Source organism: Podarcis melisellensis (assembly GCF_964234715.1).
Source record: "Podarcis melisellensis genome assembly, chromosome: 2".
Taxonomy (NCBI): domain Eukaryota; kingdom Metazoa; phylum Chordata; class Lepidosauria; order Squamata; family Lacertidae; genus Podarcis; species Podarcis melisellensis.
Window position 1 is genome coordinate 103,962,876 of NC_138529.1, and position 26,133 is coordinate 103,989,008.

The following is a 26,133-nucleotide window of genomic DNA, read 5'->3' on the forward strand; positions in this document are numbered from 1 at the left end:
AGTGGAACTGCCATCGTATTCCAGGATTCTGTTCCTTCTTCCCATTGGCTTGGCTTCTTAAGGATCACACACCAACCACTCCTGGCTGAGAATGGTGAGACAGCGGATGGGGGGTAATTGCCTCTCTTTCATTGCCTTTCTCTAAAACGGACTGTACGGAGGTGTGTATGCTATCTGAATTGTTTTTTGTCCATCCCAGGGGGATCACCTGCAGGAAAGAAAAACCTTCCACTAGTCTCTGAAAGACAAGCTAGCTAAACTAGGAATTCTTCAGCAGTGGAGTGCTACTATCAACACAGGAACAGATGAGTTTGGCAGGTGCATGAGGTAAGGGGCTTCATGTTCATTGGCTACAATGTTCAGAAGGGACAACAAACCTGCCTCTTTAGGTCTCTTTGACATGACAAACTGGATTTAGCAAGTCAGGTTTATCTAGGTTTCAGCTCCAGTAGGTAACAACCAACAGCCCTCACCGCAAATACCGTATTTTTTGCTCTACAAGACTCACTTTTTCCCTCCTAAAAAGGGGAAATGTGTGTGCGTCTTATGGAGCGAATGCAGGCTGCGCAGCTATCCCAGAAGCCAGAACAGCAAGAGGGATTGCTGCTTTCACTGCACAGCGATCCCTCTTGCTGTTCTGGCTTCTGAGTTTCAGAATATTTTTTTTCTTGTTTTCCTCCTCCAAAAACTAGCTGCATCTTGTGGTCTGGTGCGTTTTATAGAGCGAAAAATACGGTACATTTTGTCCTCAGAACCATGCAGTCTTCTGCATTTATTGCTTCCCCACATTCATATGGTTCCAGTGTTTGTGCTTGCTGTGCAATAGCCAAGCTGCTGGATCGCTTTTTGCCTTGCAAGTCTTCGCCACTGTTAGCAGATGCTTTACTTCTCTTGCTGCTCGGCTTCAGGACCATTTCAACTCCCCCCCCCCCCCGAGTCTTGGTGTAGACAAATGCGTGTGCGTGACTGCATAAAGAGTATGAGGATTTGCTATGCTGCACAAGAACATCAAATCACACTACAGGAAGCAGCCCACAAATCCATTTATAGGCCACAGTGCTCTTGCCCACAATGGCAGAAGCTGAGCTTGAGGAACCAGCAATGGTTGTTCTCTTTAAGAAAAAGGGAAATGCTTAAAACAGCCCTTTACAACTTCTAAAAAAAGAAAGTGGAGACATTGCGGTGGTGCAGGGGGAAGGACAGGAGAAAGTGTGAAATTTAGTTATTCTTCTCCTTTCGCCAATTAATGAAGTGGCATTAATGTTTCGCTTTGAGGCAGAGAATATTTTACCAACTTTTACTAGAGGAATAGGCAGTGTTGAGTGCAGGATTTAATGTCATATTTCAGCAAACTGTTGCTTCCTTTTATAAAACCTTCAATACCCACTACACTGTCTCAGTGGCTTAGGAAAGGAATAGCTAACCAACTCCCATCAGCACCAATGTTAGGAATGACTGGACCTCTGGGGAAGGGCCATAGCTCAGTGATGGAGCACACACTTTGTATACAGAAGGTCCCAGCTTCAACACTGGCATCTCCAGGGAAGGCTGGGAGAGACTTGTGCCCCCAACCTTGGAGAGCAGGCGCCAGTCAGTGTAGATAGACAGCAGTGTGGTAGATGGACCAATGGTCCGGCTCAATGTAAGTAGAATGTATGGAGGGCCATATGTTAGCCACCTCTACCATGGGTGCACATCCTACAATATACACACCTAATAAATAAAAACCTTTCAAAATAGGTACATATGAACTTTAGAAAAGGTGGAGCAAATCTACCCAGCAAGAATATTATCTTCACTTCAGGAAGGATTAGCTGTTCTTTACAAAGCAATGAGATACCCTCATAACGTAATAGAGCATGTTCTTTCTAGGGAGCATGGTAATTTGGTTTGCCTTGGCTTAGGAGAATGTAGCCTACAGTCTACTAAGGTGAGGAAAGAGCACCTACTCTGAAAACATCCTTTAGGGCAGGCACAGGCAAACCTGGCCCTCTAGATGTTTTGGGACTACAATTCCCATCATCCCTGACCACTGGCCGTTGACTAGGGATCATGGGAGTTGTAGTCCCAAAACATCTGGAGGGCCGAGTTTGCCTATGCCTGCTTTAGGGCAAACACAGAACATTGGTCAATCCTAGTTGCTGGGACATGACAAGAAATTCCATGTACTTCCCAGGCAGCATAACCAGACTCCGCACACCACAGAGAAACCATGCAACCACCGCTTAACTTCAGGAGGCAAGAAGGAAAAAAAAGGCTTTAATAGGGAAGGTCCCAGAGTAAGAAAGTTACAGCAAGTGCCATAGCAAAAAGAACCAAGAGTTACAGATTCCAGCTCCGTCGCGTTTTGCTGACGCATGGCCTGGCCCCTCCCATCACAGCTCCCTCTGGCACAGATGTGGAAGGGAATAGAAAGGGAATGAACAGGAGGCAGTGCTGTGCTCAGAATGCTCTGATTGCTGTGGGAGTACGGGAAAGTGGGCTGCAGGGAGGCGATCTCTCTAGAGAATGGGAATGACTTGGCACAGGGGAGAACTGCCCTCTTCAGCGCCTGGCTTGCCCGCAAACTCATGATTCCGTTTGGGAGGTGGACCAAGGTGGTCACACCTTGTACCCTTGTACATTCCTAGACAGGCTGCCAGTTTGTCCAAAGAGATGCTTCAGGCCTCATTTACTGGGGCCAAACCTTATAGAGAAAGGCAGCTTTTGTGTGTTATCTGTCAGAGGTGGTTTTTTTTGCATGCACAGCACTGAGATGAACTCCCGCAACAACTCTTTCTGAGGGCTGCTGGAACAGTCGATCCCTTCCCCCCACAAGGCCTTGGCCGCTAAGAGACTCAAGTAGACAAATAACAGCAAGTATCAGTCATTTAAAAAAAAAGAAAAGGATATCAAGTTGACACAGTCTTAAACAAGCACAGTTTTGTTCCAAAATTATTTTAAAAAGCACCCTCCCCTCCCCTGGGCACGCTGGCGAGCATGGTGTACATTTAGCTGGGACAGCCCCCGCAGGTCTGGCTGCTTCTCATCTCGCTCCCAAACTGTGGCCCTCTCTGAAGCCGCAGCAAGGTGGCTGTGCAGAGAGAAAGAGAAAGCCAAGCTGTGGATTCCAGCCCTTAGTCTAGAACTGTGGGGGGAAAGAGAGAAAGAGAAGTCAATTAATTCAAAGTTGCATTACTCAAATTGATTAATACAGCTTCTCAGAGGCACACACTATTAACACTCACATACACGGGCTAGAAAAGGGCATTTTCAGTGTTGGTGCCCTTACTGTGGAATACCTATCCCAAAAAGGCTCGCCTTGTGCCTAAATTATGGTGTTTTCCGGGCTAAGTGAAGTCTTTATGTCCCTGGGCCCGTTAGTGCATTTTAGCTGGTTTCTATGTCATATTGTACAGATATTTTAGAATTTTGACAACATTCTAATTTTAAGTTTGTGAACTACTGAGAAAACTTACTGTATTTAGAAAATTTCTTAAATCTCTTTATATTCGAAAAAAATCTCAAAGCAACATACAAAAAAGAAACAAAATATATTACTAACCAGTGGCCCCAGGTCACCTCAGGGTCATGTGGCCCTGTAAGAAGCACCTTCTCCGATGACTGAGGTGACCACTGTTATATAGAAGACAAGGCACTCTTGTTCTCAGGTATCCTAAGACGTTAAGGCAGCCTTTCCCAACCTGGTGCATCTTGTTTTTTGTTTAGAAGGCATTGCTCTTCTACAGATGGCGCTGGCAGTCACATGACTTACCAACCAAGCTCCCACAAACCACTGGTGAATTTTGGCATACCATTTTTGTTTAACTTCTGCCTAACAGAGCCTTACATTCTTCAGGAACTCCTCTGCCACAATGCGAGCTCTGGCATTGACGGACAGCTTCATCTCGCTGATTTCCTTGTCAATTTCCTCCATGAAATGAATGACAAAGTCCACCAGCTTGTGCTTGTACATCTGCTCTGTATGGAAGTTTGTAATCAGGAAGCTAATGTCATAGCCCTGGGATAAAAGGAAAGCAGCATGTAATTAGCATCTATTAAGCAAAGACTCAACAATCACACCTCCTACTCACTCTGACACCAACTCAGCATGAGGAGAAAGGAATTATCCTGCTTTTTTTTTCTCCCTTCCATAAACAGTTTGCAGATATATGTAGTGGGCTTGGCTACATGTAACAGTGACAACTATCTATACTAACCACCCAGTCAATAAAGCCAAGCCTTATGAGGAACAGCTGAAGGAGTTGCATATGTTTAGCATGAATAAGAGGACACTGAGGGGAGATATGATAGCCATCTTCAAATATCTAAACGGCTGTCACCTGGAAGATGGAACAAGCTTGTTTTCTCCTGCTCTGGAGGATAGGAATCAAGCCAATGGATTCAAATTACAAGAAAGGAGAATCCAACTAAACATTAGGAAGAACTTTCTGAAGTTAAGAGCTATTCAACAGTGGAATGGACACTCTTGGAAGGTGGTGGACTCTCCTTCATTAGATGATTTTAAGCAGAAGTTGGATAGTCATCTGTCATGGATGTTTCAGTTGAGATTCTTGCATTGCAGAGGGTTGGACTCGATGGCCCTCGGGGTCCCTTCCTACTTTACAATTCTGAGATTCTATGATAATAAATCGAACAGCTGAGAAGAATCAGGAGAACACACAGACCACACTGGAGTAATGGACCTAACCCCTGTTGTCCGCCAATACTACAACACCAATTATGGAGGCAACCATTTTAACATCCATCAGTGTATAGCAGCACACACATGCATATCTCCTGTAAGAAAATGCAAATCAAGGCTTTGGTATTCACATCAACTCAGTCATTTGGACTCTAGTGGCCAAGCTCAACACAGAGCTGAAACCACACCCTTTTTTCAGTCACACCAATGCTGCAAGGGGCAAGCTCACTGTTAGCCATTGTCACTGCTAGTACTACTGTGGAAGATGTTGGCAGTCAAGCAACATCTTGAAAATAAAAGCCACTCAGTCAGACATCTTATCTCCTGAGAGAGCTTCACATTACTGAGAGCAGTGAGGTGTGGGATATGCTACAACAGCTGTCAAAGAAATGGCCTGTGTCACATGCTGTTGCTTTGGCTAAGAGACAACAGAAAAAGCCCTTTGTACCACGCCACTGACCCTGGGTCAGGTTTCCTTACCTCAACTGGTTTCCGACGCAAAATGAAGAAGTTCTCTGCTCTCATCATCATGAAGCGCATAAATTTGTGACACAGGATCTTCTCAATCTCATCAGCCTGTGGAAGGGAAAAGGGACAGCCGTTAGCGTTTTTCAGGTTGGGTTGCAATGACCACCCCACCCCTCATCTCCCATCCATGCTTGGCTTACCTGCTTCACTGCAATGCTGACTCGCACAGAGTTGATTGACCCTTCAATTAGGACCTTTTCTTTCTCATTCCTGCTGATGATCACTGGCTGCAGCAGTAACTCCTTGCTGCTTCTGCAAACCCACAGAGACAAATCTATGTCAGGGACCACGGAAAGGCATATTTTGTCTCTCCTTCGGAAGGATTCCAGCCACAGCACAATCCAATGTTCTCTTCTCTCCCCAACCATTGAACTTGTATTCCTAAATGCAAGCTCTGCAAGCTTTCACCACTTTTTAAAATTCAGGAGGTGGTGCCCTAAAGTTGTGGAATTCCTTCTCCCCAGAGGTGCATCTGGCACACTAATTGTACTGTTATCATCATATGCTGATGGCACACCTCTTTACCCTAAGCCATTTGACATCTGAGACACATTTTTAGTGTCCACGCTATTGTAATGATTGTTAGTTGTTTTAAATATGTTTAACATTGTCTCTTTAATCTGTTGTAACCTGCCCTGGGACTTCATGGTGAGTAAGAAATCATATAAACAATTCTTCTTTGGACCAAGACAACAGTGTTAAGTTAGCTTCCAGTGCTTATACCTTTGCCTGGCAGATGTAGATAATATATGGCCTGCTGGCTGCAATCTGCCCTCTGATGCCTGTCCCACCAGCAGCTGATATATGATAACTCAGCCATGCGATAGGTGTTCTGGGTAAGGTACATCCCAGATACAGAGCGGGGCTGTACACTGACAATCACTGTCCTGAAGACCCTGTACAAGGGATTCTTTCAACTACTTGACCAGAGGAATTGAGGTAGAACATGCAAATGAGCACAATCAGAGAGAGTTGCTAAGACTCTTTACACAAAAAATAATTAGAAGTGCCTCTCCAAGTTCCATCATATTCACTTTCCAACTTTTGGGGAGACTTTTGACCTAGTAAACCATCTTGTTCATTTTGTGAGCAATCCAATGTCTATGAGCCAGGCAGCTCTAGAATTTGCTCCTGCAGCTAGTCTGCCAGAAGACCGAAGAAGGTCCAAGTCTGGCAGTTGTGGGCAAATGCCTTTCTGGCATTAGTCAGACCACAAGCACTTCCTCTTGTGTAACTGCACTTTAGCTCACACAGAAGATATTGGATTCAGTAAGAAGCAGTGGGAGAGTAGAACCATGTACCTAAACTCAACTGCCATCCCAGTATTTCTAAAAGGGACAAAAAATCCATTAACTCAGAGTGCAAAAGGGCAGTCCAGCAGACAAGAGCGTTGGGACAGGGGTCACCACATATCAATCCTGTTTATCCAGTATAGACTCACTGCCACAGCCCACCTATTGAAATTTGGTATGTGGAGTGTAGTTTGTGATTCTAGTTAGAAAGTAGATCTTACTTGTTGCAATCCCACACATGCAAGAAGTATTTGTAGAGTAAAAACAATAAAATAATTTATTACGGGAGTTACCGTATTTTTTGCTCTATAGGACTCACTTTTTCCCTCTTAAAAAGTAAGGGGAAATGTGTGTGTGTCTTATGGAGCGAATGCAGGCTGCACAGCTATCCCAGAAGCCAGAACAGCAAGAGGGATTGCTGCTTTCACTGCACAGCGATCCCTCTTGCTGGTTTGGCTTCTGAGATTCAGAATATTTTTTTTCTTGTTTTCCTCCTCCAAAAACTAGGTGCGTCTTGTGGTCTGGTGCGTCTTATAGAGCGAAAAATACGATACATAACTTAGAGAAACTCTTCTATCCAAATTAAGTGATCATTCTAGACTGTAGAGAACACAAAGGCAGCCATGCTTGCTCTTTTGTTCTCAGAGGATAGATCCAAGATGACCTCTCATCTTGAACGGGGAATATGAGATGGAAGTTGAAGAGAATGCAGTCTAAGCAGTCTAGACTTCAAAGGATAGAGAGGTCAACTTAGAAGTCAAAGACATAGAGATAGTCTAGAAATGTGAAGGTTCCTTACTCTATCTGTACCAAGTCCATGCAAACCCCTTTCTGCAAGGTGACACCACCGCAGTACCTTTCTGCAAGGTGACACCACCGCAGTACCTTTCTGCAGAGTACTGATGTAAACTACCGTACATACAACACACAGAATACAATTGTTCTAAAGATAGGGACATAAGAATGAGGACCAGGAGCTTGCAAGACAGGCACAATAAAATGTATTGATTTTACACCTGTACATTTCAGACCCATATGAACCATGATGCATTAGTCATATTTGCCTTGTGAGCAAATCTAAGATTATCCATTTGTTTCACAGCTAAGACCTTGTTCAAATATTTCTCTAAACTGATTACTGTACTCATATAATTCAGTAACATTTTGACTAGGGAAATATCTGCAGGGACTCTTAATGCTCAGAATTAGATGGCTCCCTTTACACACTTTCACATAGATTTTATGGCAGTGGGGAGGGAATAAACAGCAGGAGGAGGCAAGCAGAGAGCAAGCATAGGCCTCACTCGTTGGTGGCCATGCCACCTCTTTCCCATACTTAATACAAGTCAGTAGAGTGGCATTTACTCCACTGATTTCTACCAGAATGATTCCTGGGCGAGGCCCCCTCTTAGCCAAGGAAAACCCTCAAGTGAGAGGGCAGGAAGGACTGTCTGTTTACCATGAGTATCTAAGCAGCTGCAGTTTCCCCTCAGCTGCTAACCAGACTTTCCAGCTGAGGAACTACAGGGAGATGGCAAAATGTTCCTTTCCTTGCTACTGCTCTTCATACGGCCATCTTTCTTTTGCTCCCCGCCCAAGACAGTACAAAAAGGAAGTCAAGACAAGCCTGTGGCTACTTATTCAGAGATAACTCAGGAGGTTAGGGAAGTCTTGGTTAGAGCACCCAAGAGGATGCAGAAGGAATGGAGATATCTGAATGCTGCATGCCATGCATAGTTCTTTGAATCAAACCCTGTGCTGAAATTAGAGAACATTAAAAATGGGCCATCCACAATTTCAAAAAGTATGAGGAACAGTAGATATAGAAGATTGAATTTATGTAACTGCAGTCACCATGGTCCACTTATGGAATGAAGCAGTGGAATGGAATGAAGCAGTGGCATGGCAGTTAACATGCAGAATAGGAACAAGACAAAAATAAAACAAAAGATATAATATCACCAACTGATCAACACTATCCATAGCAGGATGGCCAGATACGGAAATTAAGAAGGTTATTGTAGTCACAAAAATATGATACGATGAAGGGGAATAATAAGCAGAAGTCAAGAAATGAGAAGGTAGAGGGCACTAGTGCCATGACAGCTGGGAGAAAATACAAACAGCAAAAAAATGAATCTAAAATTGCAAGCCCCTGGAAAACCAAGAAGAGCTTTTGTGCTGACCAATTAACAGTGCACATGAGGACTACTCATAAATAAGTTCTACTTAATTCAGTAGTGCTTACTCCCTAGTAAATGAGGTTAGCACTGCAGCCTTAAATGTTCCACAAATAAAAGTTTTTTTTAAAAAAATGGGATTGCAGCCTTTTTAATTTATTTGACCCCCCCCCCATCTTTTAGGGTCTATACCCTTCAGAAGGTGGCTTACAAGTCAGCAAAACACATTGAAACGCTAGGATTTCAAGTAACAACAGACAAAACAGATTACTACAATGTAGACCACACTTTTTTTAAAAAAGTATTTAGGGTATGGGAAACCTTGAACAATGGGTGGCGAGAGAAAGGTAGCAGAATTAAGATGCACACCATCTCTCCACCAGCAACCTACCCTGACAGCTATCATTTCACTTTGGAGCGCATTGCAATGTGGAAACTTTTCAGTCCCCATGGCAACCTTCAGGCCCTTCCATTCATTCCCCCACGACTCCACCTCCTCGGTTTCCGCACTTCCGTATGCGGCTTTTATCCCCCAGCCTTTTGCCTGCATCTGTTGCCTCTGCTTCCCGCAATGAGCCCTTGAAGGACCGTTTCCATCAGCCGCCCTTTCGCTTCACGCACATTGCTTTAATCCCCGGTATTTATAGGTTTAAAAAAACAACAACACCCATTCATCAATCGACACCAATTCATGGCCATCTGAAAAGAAAAAGCAGGGAGTACCGACAAGGCCGAAGGAGACCTTTTCCTCTCCCTCCAAATAAAGCACATTATTATTATTACAGATAGGTAGCCGTGTTGGTCTGCCATAGTCAAAACAAAAAAAATTCCTTGAAGAAGTGTGCATGCACACGTAAGCTCATACCAAGAACTAACTTAGTTGGTCTTTAAGGTGCTACTGGAAGGAATTTTTATTATTATTATTATTTATTATGCAGCCCCATCCCCGCCCCCAATGCCCACAACCACAGACACCCACCTGACTTCCACCTCCGGCTTGTTGTGCCGCTCCACCACCTGGGACGAGAAGTTCTCCAGGCACAGGGCGGCCTGCAGGGTAGCGCGCACAGCATTGAGATAAGGGCGAAGGGTGGCAGTCTGAAAGGAAGGAGATTCGACAGGTCCCCCCCCCCCGTCAAAATAAACGTCGCACCTTTAAAACCGCCGCCCGTGACGTCACCGCGCACCCTCCTCCTCCTCCGGGCAGCAAGAGGCCTGTCAGCCGGGCCTGGGCGAGGCGTCTCCCCTCAGCGCCAAGCTTACCTTCGGAGCCCCCTTAACTCCCTCCCCGGCCCCGGGAGCGCCTGCCCTCACCGGTTACCGCCAACGGACAACCCTCCTCCCCTTCCCCTTTCGGAGGGCCTCGCGCTGCCCCTGTCAGCCAGACCCACCTTGTCACCCCCTCGCCCGCCCACCTCCCTCTCCAACTCCCTCACCATGGCAGCAAAGGCGGCGGCGGCGGCAACAGCCGAGGGTCTTGGTCCCAGGAACGGAAGCGGAAGTGGCCCCCGCCAAGACGCGGAGGCGGCGCGCGCGGTGGGGTGGGGAGAAAGAGAGAGATCCTCGTTTCTGGATCGCTCCAAAATCTTTCGCGGAGAGGGGGGTGGGTAGGTGGATGCGCGCGCTCAATACCGGCTCCTTTCGCCCCCGCCGAGTTTCTGGAGTTAGGTGCGGTCGGCGTTCCTAATAAAGTGCCGGTTGCCTTCTTTTCCGACGCTGTTTGCCTTTTATCCTTTGCTTTCTTCGCTCTGTCCCTCCTGACCCACCCCTGTTCCTCAGTTGGTACGACCGAAGCCTCCCCGTCTCCATATTTGGGAACGAGAGAGCTGTGGGCGTGGCCGGAGGGGACACGGGCCAATAGCAGGAGGCTGAGGGGAAGGAAGAAAAAAAATGAAAGCCTCGTAGAACTTGACTCTCGGCCAATAGGGGCGGGGCGGCCGAGGGAGCGTCCAGCCAACAGGAGGGGCCAGGAAGGAAGTGAGCGGAGCTGAGGAGGAGGAAGCAGTCCTGTGGGGGAGAGCTCGGTCTCTATCTATACAGTATAGCCTTCGCCTTCCCCCTCCTTGCAGCCGCGAAGGCGCCCCGCCCGCGGCGCTGCTTCTCCCCTTCCCTGTGCGCATGCGCGGGCCTTGGGTGAGTGTAACCCGGAAGGAGCCCCTGAAACCGGAAGCTACCCCAGCAATCTCCCCCCTCCTTCATCCAGCGCCCCCTCCTGGCCTCTTCCCCCCCCGCTCATTCATCACCTGTTTCTTCATCCTGTACATTGGGTCCGTTTTTCCAATGCTGCTCATCCCACCTTCCAAACCCTCATTGCTTTGTGCTTTTCTTCCCTTGCACGTTTGTGCCTTAACCCTGCAGAGGGTCTCCCCTCCCGCTGCCCATTCTGCGGTCCCTTTCCCACCTGCTGATGTTCTGTAGACTAGCCTTGCCTTCTCGTTCTTTTTTTTCCTTCTCCTCTTTTTCCTCCACCTGCAACCTGCTTGCTCCCATCCCTTCAACACTTGCCCCTCACTGTGGCTCCTTGCCTTCCGGCTGATTATACCTGTCACCATGTCTCCATCAATGCAGGTTTCCTGGTTGTGAGTTCCTGTCTCCAGTTACCCATAGGGTAAGAGTTCTCTGTGCTAACCTGTGTCACTTGGCCAGTTAACCGTTATCGGTTTTTGTACAGTGTTACCTTGGGTTACATACGCTTCACGTTACAGACTCTGCTAACCTAGAAATAGTACCTTGGGTTAAGAACTATGCTTCAGGATGAGAACAGAAATTGTGCTCCGGCAGCAGGAGGCCCCATTAGCTAAAGTGCCACTTCAGGTTAAGAACAGTTTCAGGTTAAGTACGGACCTCCGGAACGAATTAAGTACTTAACCCGAGGTACCACTGTATTTTGCTTTGCTTTTACTCCCTGCTTGTTTTGATCCTCCCTCTTGGCACCTGCGTTTGTTGCTGTTCCGTTCCTTCATGTCGCTTTCTCTTCTCGCAGACCCAGCTAGCCGCACCATGTCTGAGCTAAAGGACTGTCCCCTTCAGTTCCACGATTTCAAGTCCGTGGACCACCTGAAGGTGTGCCCTCGCTACACAGCTGTGCTGGCCCGTTCGGAAGATGATGGCATCGGCATTGAAGAACTCGACACCCTGCAGCTGGAGCTCGAAACGCTGCTGTCTTCTGCCAGCCGTCGGCTTCGGGTGCTGGAGACTGAGACCCAGGTCAGATGGAAATCAAGCTGCTCCATAGAAGGGAGTGGTTCCCAAACTTCTTCCCCTTGTGGATCATTTGAAAATTGCTTAGGGGCTGCCTGCTGTAGCAGTTCTAATGTGCTGTGCTAGATGCTGAATAGTTTTTAATTGGATTTACTGGTAATTGCATCTTTTAATTGCATTCATCTGGAATGCAGTTTTTTATAGAATGAAAACAGTAAAAGGTAAAGGGACCCCTGACCATTAGGTCCAGTCGTGACCGACTCTGGGGTTGCGGCGCTCATCTCGCTTTCTTGGCCAAGGGAGCCGGCGTACAGCTGGTCATGTGGCCAGCATGACTAAGCCACTTCTGGTGAACCAGAGCAGCACACGGAAACGCCGTTTACCTTCCCACCGGAGCAGTACCTATTTATCTACTTGCACGTTGACGTGCTTTCAAACTGCTAAGTTGGCAGGAGCTGGGACCGAGCAACGGGAGCTCACCCCATCGCGGGGATTCGAACCACCTACCTTCTGATCGGCAAGTCCTAGGCTCTGTGGTTTAACCCACAGCGCCACCCGCGTTCCATCATAAAACAGTATAAGCAGTTAAAATAGAATTAAAAATCGATACAAATATTTAACACAGCGCTTGTGGCATCTCCTGTTTTCAGCCACAAATCCACATATGTGTTGCAGACCACCTGAATGATGATTGCAGTCCACTGGTGGTCTGTGGACTGCAGGTTGGAAACCCCTCCTTTATCTCATTCAGAAAAGGGCAGCCTAATTTATCAAGGGGTGTTGTAGCAACTCCACTAGCAAGAAAGGTGACAATGTTTCGGGATTTTTTTGTTAAGAGGGACATGAGAGAGGTATAGAAAATTATACATGGAGAAAGCAAATAGAGAAATTTCTCTCTCTCCTGATACTAAAAGTCTGAGACATCTAATGAAGCTGAATGTTTCAGGAGAGACAAAAGGAAGTGGTTCTTCACATAGCACATAGTTAAGCTATAGAATTTGCTCCAGCAAGATGTAATGACAGCTACTGACTTAGATGGTTTCAAAAGGGGATTAAGCAAATGTTCTCCCTCTTCTGTCAGAGGCTGTATGCTTCTGAATAACATTTGCTGGGAATCACAAGTGTCTGTTAGAATTCCTGCTCCATGATTGCAGTCATGGGATTGTTGTCTATCACATGATGGTATATGTTTTGACTCCACAGAATGAGGATGTTTGTGTTACTGTGTCCTGTGAAGTGGGACTATTGTCCTTTTTTCCTCTCTCTTTGCTGTCTGATGCTAGAGAGAGAGAGAGACCATGTTGCAGTGCTCCGTGTGTGTTTATATGTAAATAAAGTAGATTAGCCAAAATGCCGAGTTGCTGAGGTCTGTTACACAACTGCGCAAACTCTGCGGATTCCTAAGTGTGCCGGTGTCGGATGCCATCGGTTGCTATGATGTTTGGGCAGAAGGAAGCTTTTCAAGCTCCCGAACGATCGACCAGGAGTGAGAGAACATGCCAGTCAGGCATGTGTCTCTGCCAGGGTCCTACTCGAGTGTAGGCTGAGCTCCTGACAGTATCGAGGATATTTTGTTCTCGGGTTCTGTTTGTGGGCTCTTCCACCCTTTCCACCAGTAGCAATATAGCAACTGATGAAGCTAAATTGGGAAGGCCTTGCAAGAGTCCTCGGGCTGTATCCAGGAAAGTGGAATGACTTCTGCTCCTGCAATAGACTTTGCCCCATACATTATCCCCAGATGTACACTGCAACCCCCCAAAATCTGCCCAAGGAAGCCTGCAGAGGGAGGGCAAGTTCTTTTGTGCAAGCAGAAGTTCTTCCACTTGCACAGTTAGTTTGCCCAATTCAACTCCTACATGTGCAGAAGTGGGAGATGGGTGCAAAGAAACTGGACAGCATCTAGAAGGTCTTTTTCACATGCTTGCTACATTCCCTGATTCTAAATATGGATTTATATATACTTATATCTTGCACAGTGCACTTCAAGGAAAAAGTGCTTGTTACCCTCTAAATGTTGTCTAGCATATGGTGTTGCCAGTGATGGAGCCACCTTTTTCTGGCAAAACCTCTTCCAGCCCCTGAATTCCCCCCTCCCCAGCTCAGCTGTGCTATGAAAAGAAGAATGCAGTGCAGGAGTCACTGGGGCCAAGGAGATGGGAGCCGTTTTGGGGCAGTGACTTAGCAGCCCTTGAATGAATGAATGACTATATCGCCTTTTTCTCTAACAGGGACTAACAAAGCAGCTGTTTCGTTTTTCCAGATCCTGACAGATTGGCAAGACAAGAAAGGGGACAGGAGGTTTCTGAAGCTGGAAAAAAAAGAGCATGAGTTGGGCACTCCTGTCAAACATGGCAAACCCAAGAAACAGAAGCTGGAAGGGAAAGGAGGGCACAGCACAGGGCAGGGTCCCGGTCGGCCCAAATCCAAGAACTTGCAGCCCAAAATCCAGGAGTACGAATTCCCAGATGACCCAATTGATGTGCCCCGTATCCCTAAAAATGATGCACCTAATAGGTATGTGGGAGAGGGATTTCCACTGCAGCAGTAATAATGAAAAATACTTTGTTACATATAATCTGCATATCTTGAAGGGAGAATTTATCTATCTATCTAAACAAACAAACAAACAAACACTGTTTGTTACCCTGCTGGACTGCAAAGAAACCCAAAACACTCAAAGTGGTTTACAAAAAGGAAACAAGAAAATCAAGAAAAGTTTACAATAATACTTTAAAACGTACAAAAAGTTAAGATACTGCAACCAATTAAAATTTGTATGAGCTTTATAAGCATCCGAGTAGGCTTGTTTAAACAAGACTGTTTTTAGCAGGCGCCCAAAAGAATACAGGGAAGGCACCTTCTTGAAACAGATACGCCTCTGCAGCAATGAAAATGTATTTTTGTAAGTGGTCAGTTTGAAGATGTAACCCATTGTTTTGCCCGCTGTATGCTGATCAAAGGGAATGAGTTGCGTTACATATCTCCGTACAAAACCCCACAAGATATGGTTGGAATATTGCTGGATAATCAGTTTTATATTACAGTGGTACCTTGGTTTACAATCATAATCCGTTGCGGAGGTCCGGTTGTAAACCAAAACCAGTTGTAACCCAAGGTGCACTTTTGCCAATGGGGCCTCCCAAAAAAGGAGGGGCTTATAATAAAAAAAATGGATTGTAATCCAAAAAAAGGGACACACACTTCTGAGTTTGACGTGGTTGTAATCCAAAACGGTTGCAAACCAAGGTACCACTGTACTTTAGTGTACTCCACTGAAGAATTCAGGTTGTCTTTTCCTCTTGTCTGCCAGCCAAAGTACCTGAGCTACATGTGTGTATGTTTCTCAGTGTTAGTGTCCTGCTGTCTTGTTTGCAGGTTCTGGGCCTCGGTGGAGCCCTACTGTGCTGACCTCACCAGTGAGGAGGTGCGTACCTTAGAAGAGCTCCTCAAGCCGCCTGAAGACGAAGCAGAACACTACAAGGTATAAATGAACTTGATGGAGACACTTCATTCAGCCTGCCTGCCCCTTCGCAGCCAAGTTTTCTGACGTCCACCAAGTAGCCCTTTTTATTTATTTATTTTTTAAAATAATTTGAAAGTTTATTTTCCATTTAATCATATACATTCACATTATCATTATCTACTTTACCGCACAGGCTCTTTAAAGCCTATCAATTTTCTTCCCTCCAGCCACATGGCTTTCAAAATTAACCTTTATATCATTGCGTTTTCCAATTCTTATTGCACTCATTACATAATGGTTCAAAATATGAATAAATATAAAGAGGTGGGAAGTTTCTCATTACAAGTCGTCAGACAACCCTACTAGTGATGTTAGTTGCTTACAATAGTCTTTCAGATATCGTATAAATTTACTCCAGTCCTTTTGGAATACTTGATTGTGCTGGTTTTGGATTTCTTCCCTTGGTATCTCTTCACCCACTATACCCAATAAAAAGGCTTCTGGTTTTTTTTAACAAAAGTATTTTTAAACATTTCCTTTAACTTATTATATACCATTTCCCAGAAAGCCTGTTTAGGGAAGCTTTTAATGTTTAACAGACTATTGTATTTTAATATTTTGTTGGAAGCCACCCAAAGTGGCTGGGGAAACCCAGCCAGATGGGCGGGGTATAAATAATAAATTATTATTATTACTTCTTTACAAGTCCACCACATGTGGTAGAAGATACCTTCCCTTTCTTTACATTTCCAACACTCATTAGTTATTGTCTTGTACATTTTAGCCAATTTAGCTGGTGTTAAATATCATCTATACGTCATTTTCATAACATTCTCTTTAAGTAGCCCTTTTTATTGAGCTGTTGTGTTGAGCCAGGGACAAACCCAGGCTGCACTGGGTAACCTGTGATTGAATGCTTCCTTCCTATTACCTACTGGGTTTGTTGTAAAGCAGTACTTGCAGGCTAACCCCTCTTGTAATGTAAACATCAGGACCATCTTTCCTGCTGGCTTCTCTTAACATAATGGTCAGGGCTCCCTTTACCTTTACCTATTATCTGATATGGCTGAGTGGGGATTTGAACCGTGGTCTCCCAGATTGTAGCAGGACCCTCTAACTATTGTACCACGCTGTCTTTCTCATTGAGAGAAGTTGCTGCAGCTCTCTTCTTATCTTTGAGACTTGGCTATTGCTGGATGTGGAACTTTTATAGCCTTAACACCAGCCAGATATGTGAGACAGCGGGTGCCAAAGTGAAGGGAGATTCCCCCCATGAGCCACCTTGGTTATCTTTAGTGGCAAGGTCACATGTTGATGCTTCCCAGATAACACAACCAGCCTCTTGTTCACATTCCCTCTCTTGACCTTGGACATTCCCCTGCTTCATGAAACACCTCTCTTGTCATTTATATATTTTACCTTGAAAAGCTTTTATCTGTCCTTTGTACCCAAGAATTCAACATGGCCTGCTGCCATAAGATTGGAAGAAAAAAAGATGCAACAGCTGGGATTATATAAAATGCCAAAGCCAGCTTAAACAACAGCTGTCACATCGTCGTCATCATCATCATCATCATTATTATTATTATTTATTGAATTTGTCTACTGCCCTATACCTGGGGGTCTAAAGGCAGCTCACAGAATAAAATCAAGATATAAAACCACAAAATACCTAATAAAAATAAAAACAACAACCTAATAGCTCCCCCCACCCAAAAAACCCCCAAAAACATTTTTAAAGGGCATAGGAGGTAAATCGGATCAACCAAAGGCCTGGTTAAAAAGGCACGTTTTTGCCTGGTGTCTAAAGGTGTATAATGAACCTCAGAGAGTCACAGAATCGCAGAATTGTAGAGGTGGAAGGGACCTCAAGGGTCATCCTAGTCCAACCCTCTGCAGTGCAGAAATCTCAGCTAAAGCATCCAAGACAGATGGCCCTCCAACCTCTGCTTAAAAACTTCCACTGAAGGAGAACCCACAACTTCCTGAGGGAGACGGTCATGCAGCTCTTACTAAATGGAGATAAAACTTCACACATACCCTCAGTAACACCTGGCGTTGGCAAGATGAAAGAGCTCTCCTCTGCATCCATCATGCATCAGTATTTCATCTGAGCACGGGCAGTGTTACTTCTGGCCCTGCTTAACATGGTTCTCCTTCGTGGTTTTGCCTGCTCAGCGGGCTGCACCTGCCATTGGGCGTGCTGGATAACTGTCCCAGGTGGCAAGCAGACAGTTTGTGTGCTCCTCTTCCCTTCTTTGCCTGTTGACCGCTGCATTTAGCTACAATGCCTGTTTCAGTTGCCTAGCGAAAGGTGATGGGGATATCACTAAAAGCAACAAAAGGGTGGGTGCCTGATACATTGAGGGGCGCAATGGAGTTCAGCATGGAGCAGGTTTGTTGGGGAAGGGAATAAGGTAGTGCACATGGTGAAATGGAGGCAAGGACTAGCGGGAGGAGGAAACGGCAGAGGGTAGGGCAATGGGATTTGTGTGGAGCTGCACCCAGGGATGTGGGTGGCGCTGTGGTCTAAACCACAGAGCCTCTTGGGCTTGCTGATCAGAAGGTTGGCGGTTCGAATCCCTGCCATGGGGTGAGCTCCCGTTGCTCGGTCCCTGCTTCTGCCCACCTAGCAGTTTGAAAGCACGTCAAAGTGCAAGTAGATAAATAGGTACCGCTGCGGCGGGAAGGTAAACGGCGTTTCCGTGCGCTGCTCTGGTTCACCAGAAGCGGCTTAGTCATGCTGGCCACATGATCCGGAAGCTGTACGCCGGCTCCCTCGGCCACTAAGGCGAGATGAGCGCCGCAACCCCAGAGTCATCTGTGACTGGTCCTAATAGTCAGGGGTCCCTTTACCTTTACCAGCAGGCAGGAAGAGGAAACGGTAGAGGGTAGGGCAGTGGGATTTGTGTGGAGCTACATCCGGGGAGGGAGGGAGCAAAACATCTGGACATTGATGAGCGGAGGCAGAGTTAGACTCGCCGTTCCACCCTGTTATTGCACAATGTGAATGCACGGTTGTTCTGCCCCTATAGATCCCACCTCTGGGGAAGCATTACTCCCAGCGCTGGGCCCAAGAAGACATGCTGGAGGAGCAGAAGGACGGGGCTCGAGCCGCCGTTACTGCTGACAAGAAGAAAGGCATTTTGGGGCCCCTGACAGAGCTGGACACTAAAGGTACCCGAGAGCCTTCTGCGGAATCTTGCGCCATCTTTTCTGGGGGAGTTTGCAACTCACTAATATGGGCCACGCTTTATATGTCACCAAGACGGCACACCCTTTATGTGTCAACATGCCGCGGGCTTCATGCAGCCCTGAGTCAAATTTTGTGTTGCCCTGCAGGTCTCTTTCCCTGCCGCACCTGAGCTGCTTAGCCCTAGGAATAGCTGAGAAGGGCTCCCATGGCTTCTTCGCCATTCCCGGACAGCCAGATGAGTGGGAGGCACATGGCAGGATCACTGAGATCCCGTCATTTGCCTCCCGCTTCCTGCTGCGGTTGGCACGGTAGCACCACTCAACTGTTCCCGGCACTAATCAGTTGGAGAGGCAAGCAATGTGCAATTGATTGCTGTCATAGATGGAGGGGAAAGTTGGCAGGATATTGGTGGGCAGGGAGGCAAGGAGTGAGTGAGAGAGGGCAAGAGAGAGAGAGAGAGAGAGAGAGAAGGGGAGGACTCAGGCCCTGACTACAATTATTGCCAGCCCTGACCCCTCCATGTGGCCATTGATCCACTGTTGTATGTAGCACTTGAAATCTTCCTCACCCTTCCTTTATGCAGATCAGCCTGCAGGTGTGACTCTCGGTTAACTACGGATTCTCGGGCGGAAGTCTTCAGATAGAATCATAGAACTGTAGAGTTTGAAGGGACCAGAGTTTCCCAAACTTGGGCCACCAGCTGCTTTTGGACTGCAGTTCCCATCATCCTTAACCACTGGCCCTGCTAGCTAGGGATGATGGGAACTGTAGTTTGAAAACACCTGGAGACCCAAGTTTGGGAAACCCTGATCTAGTCCAATCCCCTGCAATGCAGGAATAGGCAGCTGTCCCGTATGGGGATTGAACCTGCAACCTTGGCATTAACAGCACCACGCTCTAGCCAACTGAGCTATTCCCCTAGGCTGGCAGTGCCTTTAAGGTTTGATGGCCCTTGGCTTGATGGACTGCTCATCTAGGTTGGTATAAGGATCTTCTCATTGACTCGTGGTGCACCCAAGGGTTTGGTTTCCCCTACGGCCGTGTGGTTATTATGGGAAAGCCCAAACTCTTCCCACTACAGAACATTCCTACGCGGTTGGGCTTCTGCCTAGGGGTTCCCGCTTTTGCCTAAGGTCCCAAGCCAGCCAGCCTATCCTGCTACTCAACTGCTCCTTTGTTCCCACCCTTTCCAGATGTCGACGCTTTGCTGAAGAAGTCTGAGTCCCAGCATGAACAGCCTGAGGACGGCTGCCCCTTTGGACCTCTGACCCAGCGGCTTCTGCAGGCATTAGTAGAAGTAAGCGGACAAAATCCAGACTGGGCCCTCCTTTGGCTTCAGCAGGCCCTGATTTCTCGGGCAGAGGAGGTGGTGGCATCAGAAGGCCCAAGACCCTGTAAGCCTCACCTCTCCCATCTTCCCTCTCTCTGTGTAGGAGAACATAATCTCCCCCATCGAAGACTCGCCTATTCCTGAGATAGCAGGCAAGGACTCTGCAGCTGATGGGGCCAGCACTTCCCCCCGCAGCCAAAACAAGCCATTCAGGTGAGCGCTTTGTAGGATAATAATAATTATAATTAATAAGTAATAACAATTTATTATTTATATCCCCCCCTATCTGGCTGGGTTTCCCCAGGCACTCTGGGTGGCTCCCAATCAAATGTTAAAAACACAATACAGCATTAAACATTAAAAGCTTCCATAAACAGGGCTGCCTTCAGATGTATTTTAAAAGTCAGATACAGTGGTACCTCCGGTTAAGAACTTACGGTAATTCGTTCCAGAAGTCCGTTCTTAACCTGAATCTGTTCTTAACCTGAGGTACCACTTTAGCTAATGGGGCCTCCTGCTGCCGCCGTGCCGCTAGAGCACAATTTCTGATATCATCCTGAAGCAAAGTTCTTAATCCGAGGTACTATTTCTGGGTTAGTGGAGTCTGTAACCTGAAGCATCTGTAACCCAAGGTACCACTGTAGTTGCTTATTTCCTTGACATCTGATGGGAGGGCGTTCCACAGGGCAGGTACCACTACTGAGAAGGCCCTCTGCCTGGTTCCCTGTACTTCTCACAGGGAGGGAACCACCTGAAGGCCCTCAGAGCTGGGCCTCAGTGTCCGGGCTGAACGATGGGGGTGGAGATGCTTCTTCAGGTATACAGGACTGAGGCCATTTAGGGCCTTAAAGGTCAGCACCAACACTTTGAATTGTGCTCGGAAACGTACTGGGAGCCAGTGCTATTCTCTCAGGACCAGTGTTATATGGTCCCGGCGGCCACTCCCATTCACCAGTCTAGCTGCCGTATTCTGGATTAATTACAGTTTCCAAGTCACCTTCAAAGGTAGCTCCACGTAGAGCGCATTGCAGTAGATTCTTGTTCCTTTTAAATCAGCCTTCTAGAAATCTGGTCCCTTTCTTTTCCCTCATTGGCTCTTTTTGGGGTGCAGGCTGGGGGAGTTCTGAATATAGTCAAACCTCAGCTCCCGAATTCCTCCGTTATTGTACATTTCGGCTCCCAAGCACCAAAAACTCGGAAGTAACTGCTCTGGTTTTCAAACTATTTTCGGAAATGGCTTCTAGGGAGTTTTTCCCTTTTATCTCCATTGACTTTGCTGACCGCCCTTTGATCCTCGGTTGTTGAGCGCTTCGGAAGGTGAATGGTCTTCCAGAACGGATTACGTTTGACAACCAAGGTTTGACTAAACCAAACTGTAAATCGTGACTGTATACCATCACAGCAACCAAACTCTAAAAATGGGTTCCAAATCTTAGCTGCGTAAAAGGGCAGCTGTGAAAACTCACAAGCAGTCCAAGTTATTTGCCTTCAGAGGCTTGTAAAAAAACAGGACTTAAAAACAGAGAAAAAGATTAACCTTTCAGCTCAAAAGTAGCTATGTTGGTGACAGCTTCGTGGGAGAGGTGGCACTGCCAGGTGGTGGGGTAACTCTGGGTAAGCTATCGGTGCCATTCCCCCCCCCCCACAAAAGCAGCCCAGGACTAGCCACTGGTGTCACCTTTCTTTACAACTTTTGTATAGCCTTTTCTGTCACAGGTGACCTTGAGATGGCTTACAAATGATAATATCAATGCAAACCTTGAAACACAATGGGCTTTATCCAACACTGTCTCTTCCCCCTCTTCTTCACTGCGTGCGCACACACACACATACACAGCATGCTCTCAAAAACTGTGGGTTGGGGCCCCTCTGGAACAGAATTGGGGAGAGGAGACAAAGAGGAAATCTGCTGCATGAGTGGAACCCAGTGAAAACGTAAACTACAAAACGATGCTAATTTTGCATACTGCTAAATTGCCATAGAGGGACGCGGGTGGCGCACAGAGCCTAGGACTTGCCAATCAGAAGGTTGAGACTTTGAATTCCCGTGACGGGGTGAGCTCCCGTTGCTTGGTCCCTGCTCCTGCCAACCTAGCAGTTCAAAAGCACCTCAAAGTGCAGGTAGATAAATAGGTACTGCTCCGGTGGGAAGGTAAACGGCGTTTCTGTGCACTGCTCTGGTTCACCAGAAGCGGCTTAGTCATGCTGGCCACATGGCCCGGAAGCTGTACGGCGGCTCCCTTGGCCAATAAAGCAAGATGAGCGCCACAACTCCAGAGTTGGCCATGACTGGACCTAATGGTCAGGGGTCCCTTTACCTTTAAATTGCCAATCAGTTCTGACTATATGAAAGGGGAGAATAGCTCTTGGGAAACCGAGGTTGAGAACGAATGACTCAGCCAAAGCTTGCCAGGTGTTCCAGTTTACGGGAAGGCTCCTCACCTAGGTCTAGACCAGCGTTTCCCAACCTTGGGTCTCCAGCTGTTTTTGGACTACAACTCCCATCACCCCTAAGTAGCAAGACCAGTGGCCATGGATCATTGGAATTGTAGTCTGGAAAAAGCTGGAGACCAGATGTTGGGAAACACTGGCCTGGACCTTATGCTCTGCTCCCCGCCACCAGACCTCTCTGAGTGCCGAGGTTTCCCTCACCGTGGCACTGCTTCTTGTGTCCTCTCGCAGCGTGCCGCACACCAAGTCTCTGGAAGGCCGCATCAAAGAAGAGCTGATTGCTCAAGGCCTACTGGAGTCGGAGGACCGGCCTGCTGAGGACTCGGAGGACGAGGTGCTGGCCGAGCTGCGGAAGAGGCAGGCTGAACTCAAAGCCCTGAGCGCGCACAACCGAGCCAAGAAAGTCGAGCTGCTCAGGTGGGAAGAGGAGGATAATGATTTCTTGCCCATCCTTCACCCCTAGCCCCCAGGGTGGGTGGCAACGTTGTAAAAATGCAAGGTTGAAACCAGTTAGAATAATTTACCGTTTTTAAAAAAACAGATGTGGGTGGAGAATCTAATGGACTCATCCCTTTGCCTTCTTGGCCATGCAGATGTTTTGTGTTTCATTTTTATTGCCCGCCTCCTCCTTGGGTTTGGTGTTCTGGACCAGAGCTGGATAGAGATGGAAGCGCAGACTTAGGGTTTCCATGGTGTGGTTGAAACCTCCCCATGTTTTATTCAGTTTGAGGCCCCTTTACATTAAGGACCACCTTTCCCCATAGGAGCTTGTCCGGACCCTCAGATGATCATCGGACGCCCTTCTCTGCATGCCACCTTCCGGGGAGACTTGGAGGGTGTCAGAAAGAGGCCTTTCCTGCCTTAGCCTCCTGTCTGTGGGATGATCGCCTGCCTGGTGGCAACTTGTATTAATATTTATTATTATTATTATTGTTGTTGTTGTTGTTATTATTATTATTATTATTATTATTATTATTATTATTTATTAAATTTGCCCTCATTTCAGCCCCAGGCAAACATGGTTTTGTTTTCCTGGGCATGTGAATGGCACCAGTGACCGGATTACAGTGATGCCTCTGGTTGCGAACAGGATCCGTTCTGGAGCCCCGTTCGCAACGTGAACAGAACACAACCCGTGTCTGCGCGGGTCGCGATTTGCCACTTCTGCGCATGTGTGTGACGTTATTTTGAACGTCTGCGCATGCGCGAGTGGCGAAACCCAGAAGTAACCCTTTCTGGTACTACTGGGTCGCCACGAGACGCAACCTGGAAATGCTTAATCTGAAGCAAACGTAACATGAGGTATGACTGTGTTTAAATACTGCTGTGTGTCAAATATCAATAAGTTTTTTTCTTTAATTAGCATGTTATATTCTGGTTGCAAATCTGCTTCGGGGGCTGCTTCCCGTTGCTGAAAAGCAACCCGCAGATCCCACAACCCCCCTAACCCCTTGTAACCCTTTCGCAGGCTGGCCAAGGAGGAGCTGCACAGACAGGAGCTGCGCCACCGGGTGCGCATGGCTGACAACGAGGTGATGGACGCCTTCCGCAAGATCATGGCCGCCCGCCAGAAGAAGCGCACCCCGACGAAGAAGGAGAAAGACCAGGCCTGGAAGAGCCTCAAGGAGCGCGAGAGCATCCTGAAACTGCTTGATGGCTAAGCCCTCGCATCCCGGGGGAGTGTTAACCGGGAGCCCCTTGGCCCAAGCGCCTCCATTTTGAACCGCGGTGTAGGCCCCAGCTTTAAGGGAGGCGACAAATATGGACTGCAGCAGCTCCCTCCATTCAGCTTACCAGCATCCTGTTGCAGCCAGGGACCTGGGCAGGCTGGACTTGGCCTGCTTGCCACCCTTCCTTCCTGCGTGTGGCTAGGAGCACTCGCTGCATTTGAGCTGGGGCAGGGGGAGCCTCGATTGCTGCTAAAGTTGGCAGTTCCTCCTCGGACATCGGCAGGGCCGGCTTGCCGCATTGGAGACGGGGAACGGGACAGAACCTACGAGTCGGGTCTGAGCATCGCACAGACGCTTCCAGGACTCTTGTCTGCAGCGTTTAAACTTGTGGAGGCGGATGGCTTCGGATTCTGTTTCATATTTTCTGCCCCACCTTCGCCACGCTGCATACGAACCGTCGGAGGCTGCAGAGACGGCGAAACCTCGTAGGCGGCGGCCAGAATTCTCCAAGCGCCTGAGCGGCATTCAGCTGGGAACAATTTGCCACAACACTCCAGTGCCCTAATCTGGGACGGACCCAAGTTAAAGTGGCCAGTGAAGCTCAGAAACTGGAATACCTGACCCCTAGGCGGTGTAAATAGGTGCCTGAAGTGCGTGGCGTTGAGCAGTAGAGGGAGCTGCTTGACTCCCGTAGGGTCTCAGCCGGACTGTTCCCCGTTGGCCTGTGACAAATAGTGAAGGTCCCTGCGCTGTGGGGGATTGTGGGTGTTTGTGAGCCTGAGAGGCAGCCCTGACGGCTTTCCTCTGCTCTCTGTCCTGCTCAGCCTCTTCCTCTGGTGGTGTGATGCCTTCTCCCCCTGCTTCCCCTTTCTCTGAATGTCTAAAGTACCTACCGAGGGGTTGGCCTTGGTGTGGGAATTGAGTAAAGGGGTCCCCTGGGTTCTACGATGCATGGGCTGATTGGAAGAGGCCCTAGGGCAGTACGTTCCCTGCAGGCCGGTGAGATTTGGCATTTGGGCAGGAGGGAGGGGCTGGAGTGGCCTTGGCTGGGCCTGCACCTATCCCAGCCGCACAAGAAAATCACTAATGGGAATAGCAGCTAGAACCCACTGTGGAAAGCCGCTGGGTATAGAGAGCCATCTTCCATTCTCTCCGGACCTGTGTGTTGGCTCCCCTGGCAACATCCTGGGAAAAGGCCCAGAACCTAAGAAAGCGAGTAGGGAAGAAGTAAAACATCAGATTCTCTTTCCCCATCCCCTGTGGGAAAGAGAAACAAGCAGGAGCTGCCTTAAGGGCAGACTTCTCAGATCCACAGGGAGGGGGAAAGGGAGGGGGCAGAGCAGAGATGACCTGGCTGAACCCATGTCGAGAACTCTCAACCCTGCCAACTGCATAATATCTAGCCAGGCTTCAGAGGGCATACAGATCAGGCAAGGCCAGCACTGCCTTTTCTTCCTCTGTTGCCTGCTAAGAGCCTAAGTTTCACAGGTGATTGACAGGCCCCACTGGCCTGGAGGGGAGGGGGACAGGAAGCTGAGGACCTAGCGCCCTGCTCCCAGCTTTACTCAACTGGCTGTAAGTGTGTGTTTACCCTTGCTGTAGTCATGCCATATTTCAGCGCTGCGCAAGGGAGCCTCAAACTCTGGCTGGCAGCATAGCACAATTCTAACACAGCAGTAGGAGGAGATTGAAGCAAGGCTTTGGGCTTCCTCTTGGACACACCTCACCAGCTGCATCTGCAGACCTCTTCCACCTCCGCTGACTTTACCTCCTGAAAGTTTGATGGGCAGCTGACGGCCGTCTTAATTAAGCATACAATGCCTGTATTTAAAAACGCACTTGGGGCCTGTTTTCTCTCCCCCCCCCCCCCACTCCTTTCACGTACCAGCAACTTTCAAACACTTCCTGCTGTGCCTGCCTAGAGGAGGTTTCAAGCCTCATTGGTCTGTGACGTGAGGCGACTCTGGGAACAGATGGTATTGGGGGCTGGAAAGGGCAGTGGCGGAGAAGCCCGGAGGAAGGTCTGGCATTTGGGAAAGGATCGAATGAGTTCTTCACAGGCTGCGGTCTCTTCCAGTTTGTGTCAACATGGTGCCTCACTAGAAATTCTTCCAGAGTGTCAATAAACCCATGACTAC

At 47.8% G+C, this 26,133-nt stretch overlaps 2 protein-coding genes across 5 annotated transcripts; one reads left to right on the top strand and one right to left on the bottom strand.

The window, feature by feature from the left end:
- Positions 1-179: 179 nt before the first annotated feature.
- On the top strand, positions 180-24,395 carry TADA3 (transcriptional adaptor 3). Of its 4 annotated transcripts, none has more exons than XM_081902929.1 (9): positions 180-327; positions 11,668-11,891; positions 14,146-14,399; positions 15,261-15,366; positions 18,384-18,525; positions 19,738-19,841; positions 19,978-20,087; positions 22,557-22,742; positions 23,794-24,395. In XM_081902929.1, the coding sequence occupies exons 2-9, from the start codon at positions 11,685-11,687 to the stop codon at positions 23,984-23,986; spliced, it is 1,302 nt and encodes a 433-aa protein (XP_081759055.1). In that variant the 5' UTR covers positions 180-327; positions 11,668-11,684; the 3' UTR covers positions 23,987-24,395. The 4 variants fall into 4 exon arrangements, with proteins under 4 accessions (XP_081759055.1, XP_081759058.1, XP_081759057.1 ...); XM_081902932.1 differs by having other exon boundaries at positions 11,674-11,891; XM_081902931.1 differs by lacking the exon at positions 180-327 and adding an exon at positions 10,648-10,661.
- Positions 2,231-10,301, bottom strand: ARPC4 (actin related protein 2/3 complex subunit 4). The gene is made up of 6 exons (XM_081903486.1): positions 10,121-10,301; positions 9,664-9,782; positions 5,353-5,464; positions 5,165-5,260; positions 3,830-4,000; positions 2,231-3,127 (listed from the first exon to the last, which is right to left on the bottom strand). The coding sequence occupies exons 1-6, from the start codon at positions 10,121-10,123 to the stop codon at positions 3,122-3,124; spliced, it is 507 nt and encodes a 168-aa protein (XP_081759612.1). The 5' UTR covers positions 10,124-10,301; the 3' UTR covers positions 2,231-3,121.
- Positions 24,396-26,133: the final 1,738 nt, after the last annotated feature.

Coding starts and splice junctions, on each gene's coding strand:
- ARPC4 (XM_081903486.1), bottom strand. Junction 5,465..9,663: donor AAGCCGGAGGTGGAAGTCAG/GTGGGTGTCTGT, acceptor GTGGGTTTGCAG/AAGCAGCAAGGAGTTACTGC. Junction 5,261..5,352: donor TCAGCATTGCAGTGAAGCAG/GTAAGCCAAGCA, acceptor TCCCTTCCACAG/GCTGATGAGATTGAGAAGAT.
- TADA3 (XM_081902929.1), top strand. CDS start 11,685: ATGTCTGAGCTAAAGGACTGTCCCCTTCAGTTCCACGATTTCAAGTCC. Junction 19,842..19,977: donor TTCTGCAGGCATTAGTAGAA/GTAAGCGGACAA, acceptor CTCTCTGTGTAG/GAGAACATAATCTCCCCCAT. Junction 22,743..23,793: donor AAGAAAGTCGAGCTGCTCAG/GTGGGAAGAGGA, acceptor ACCCTTTCGCAG/GCTGGCCAAGGAGGAGCTGC.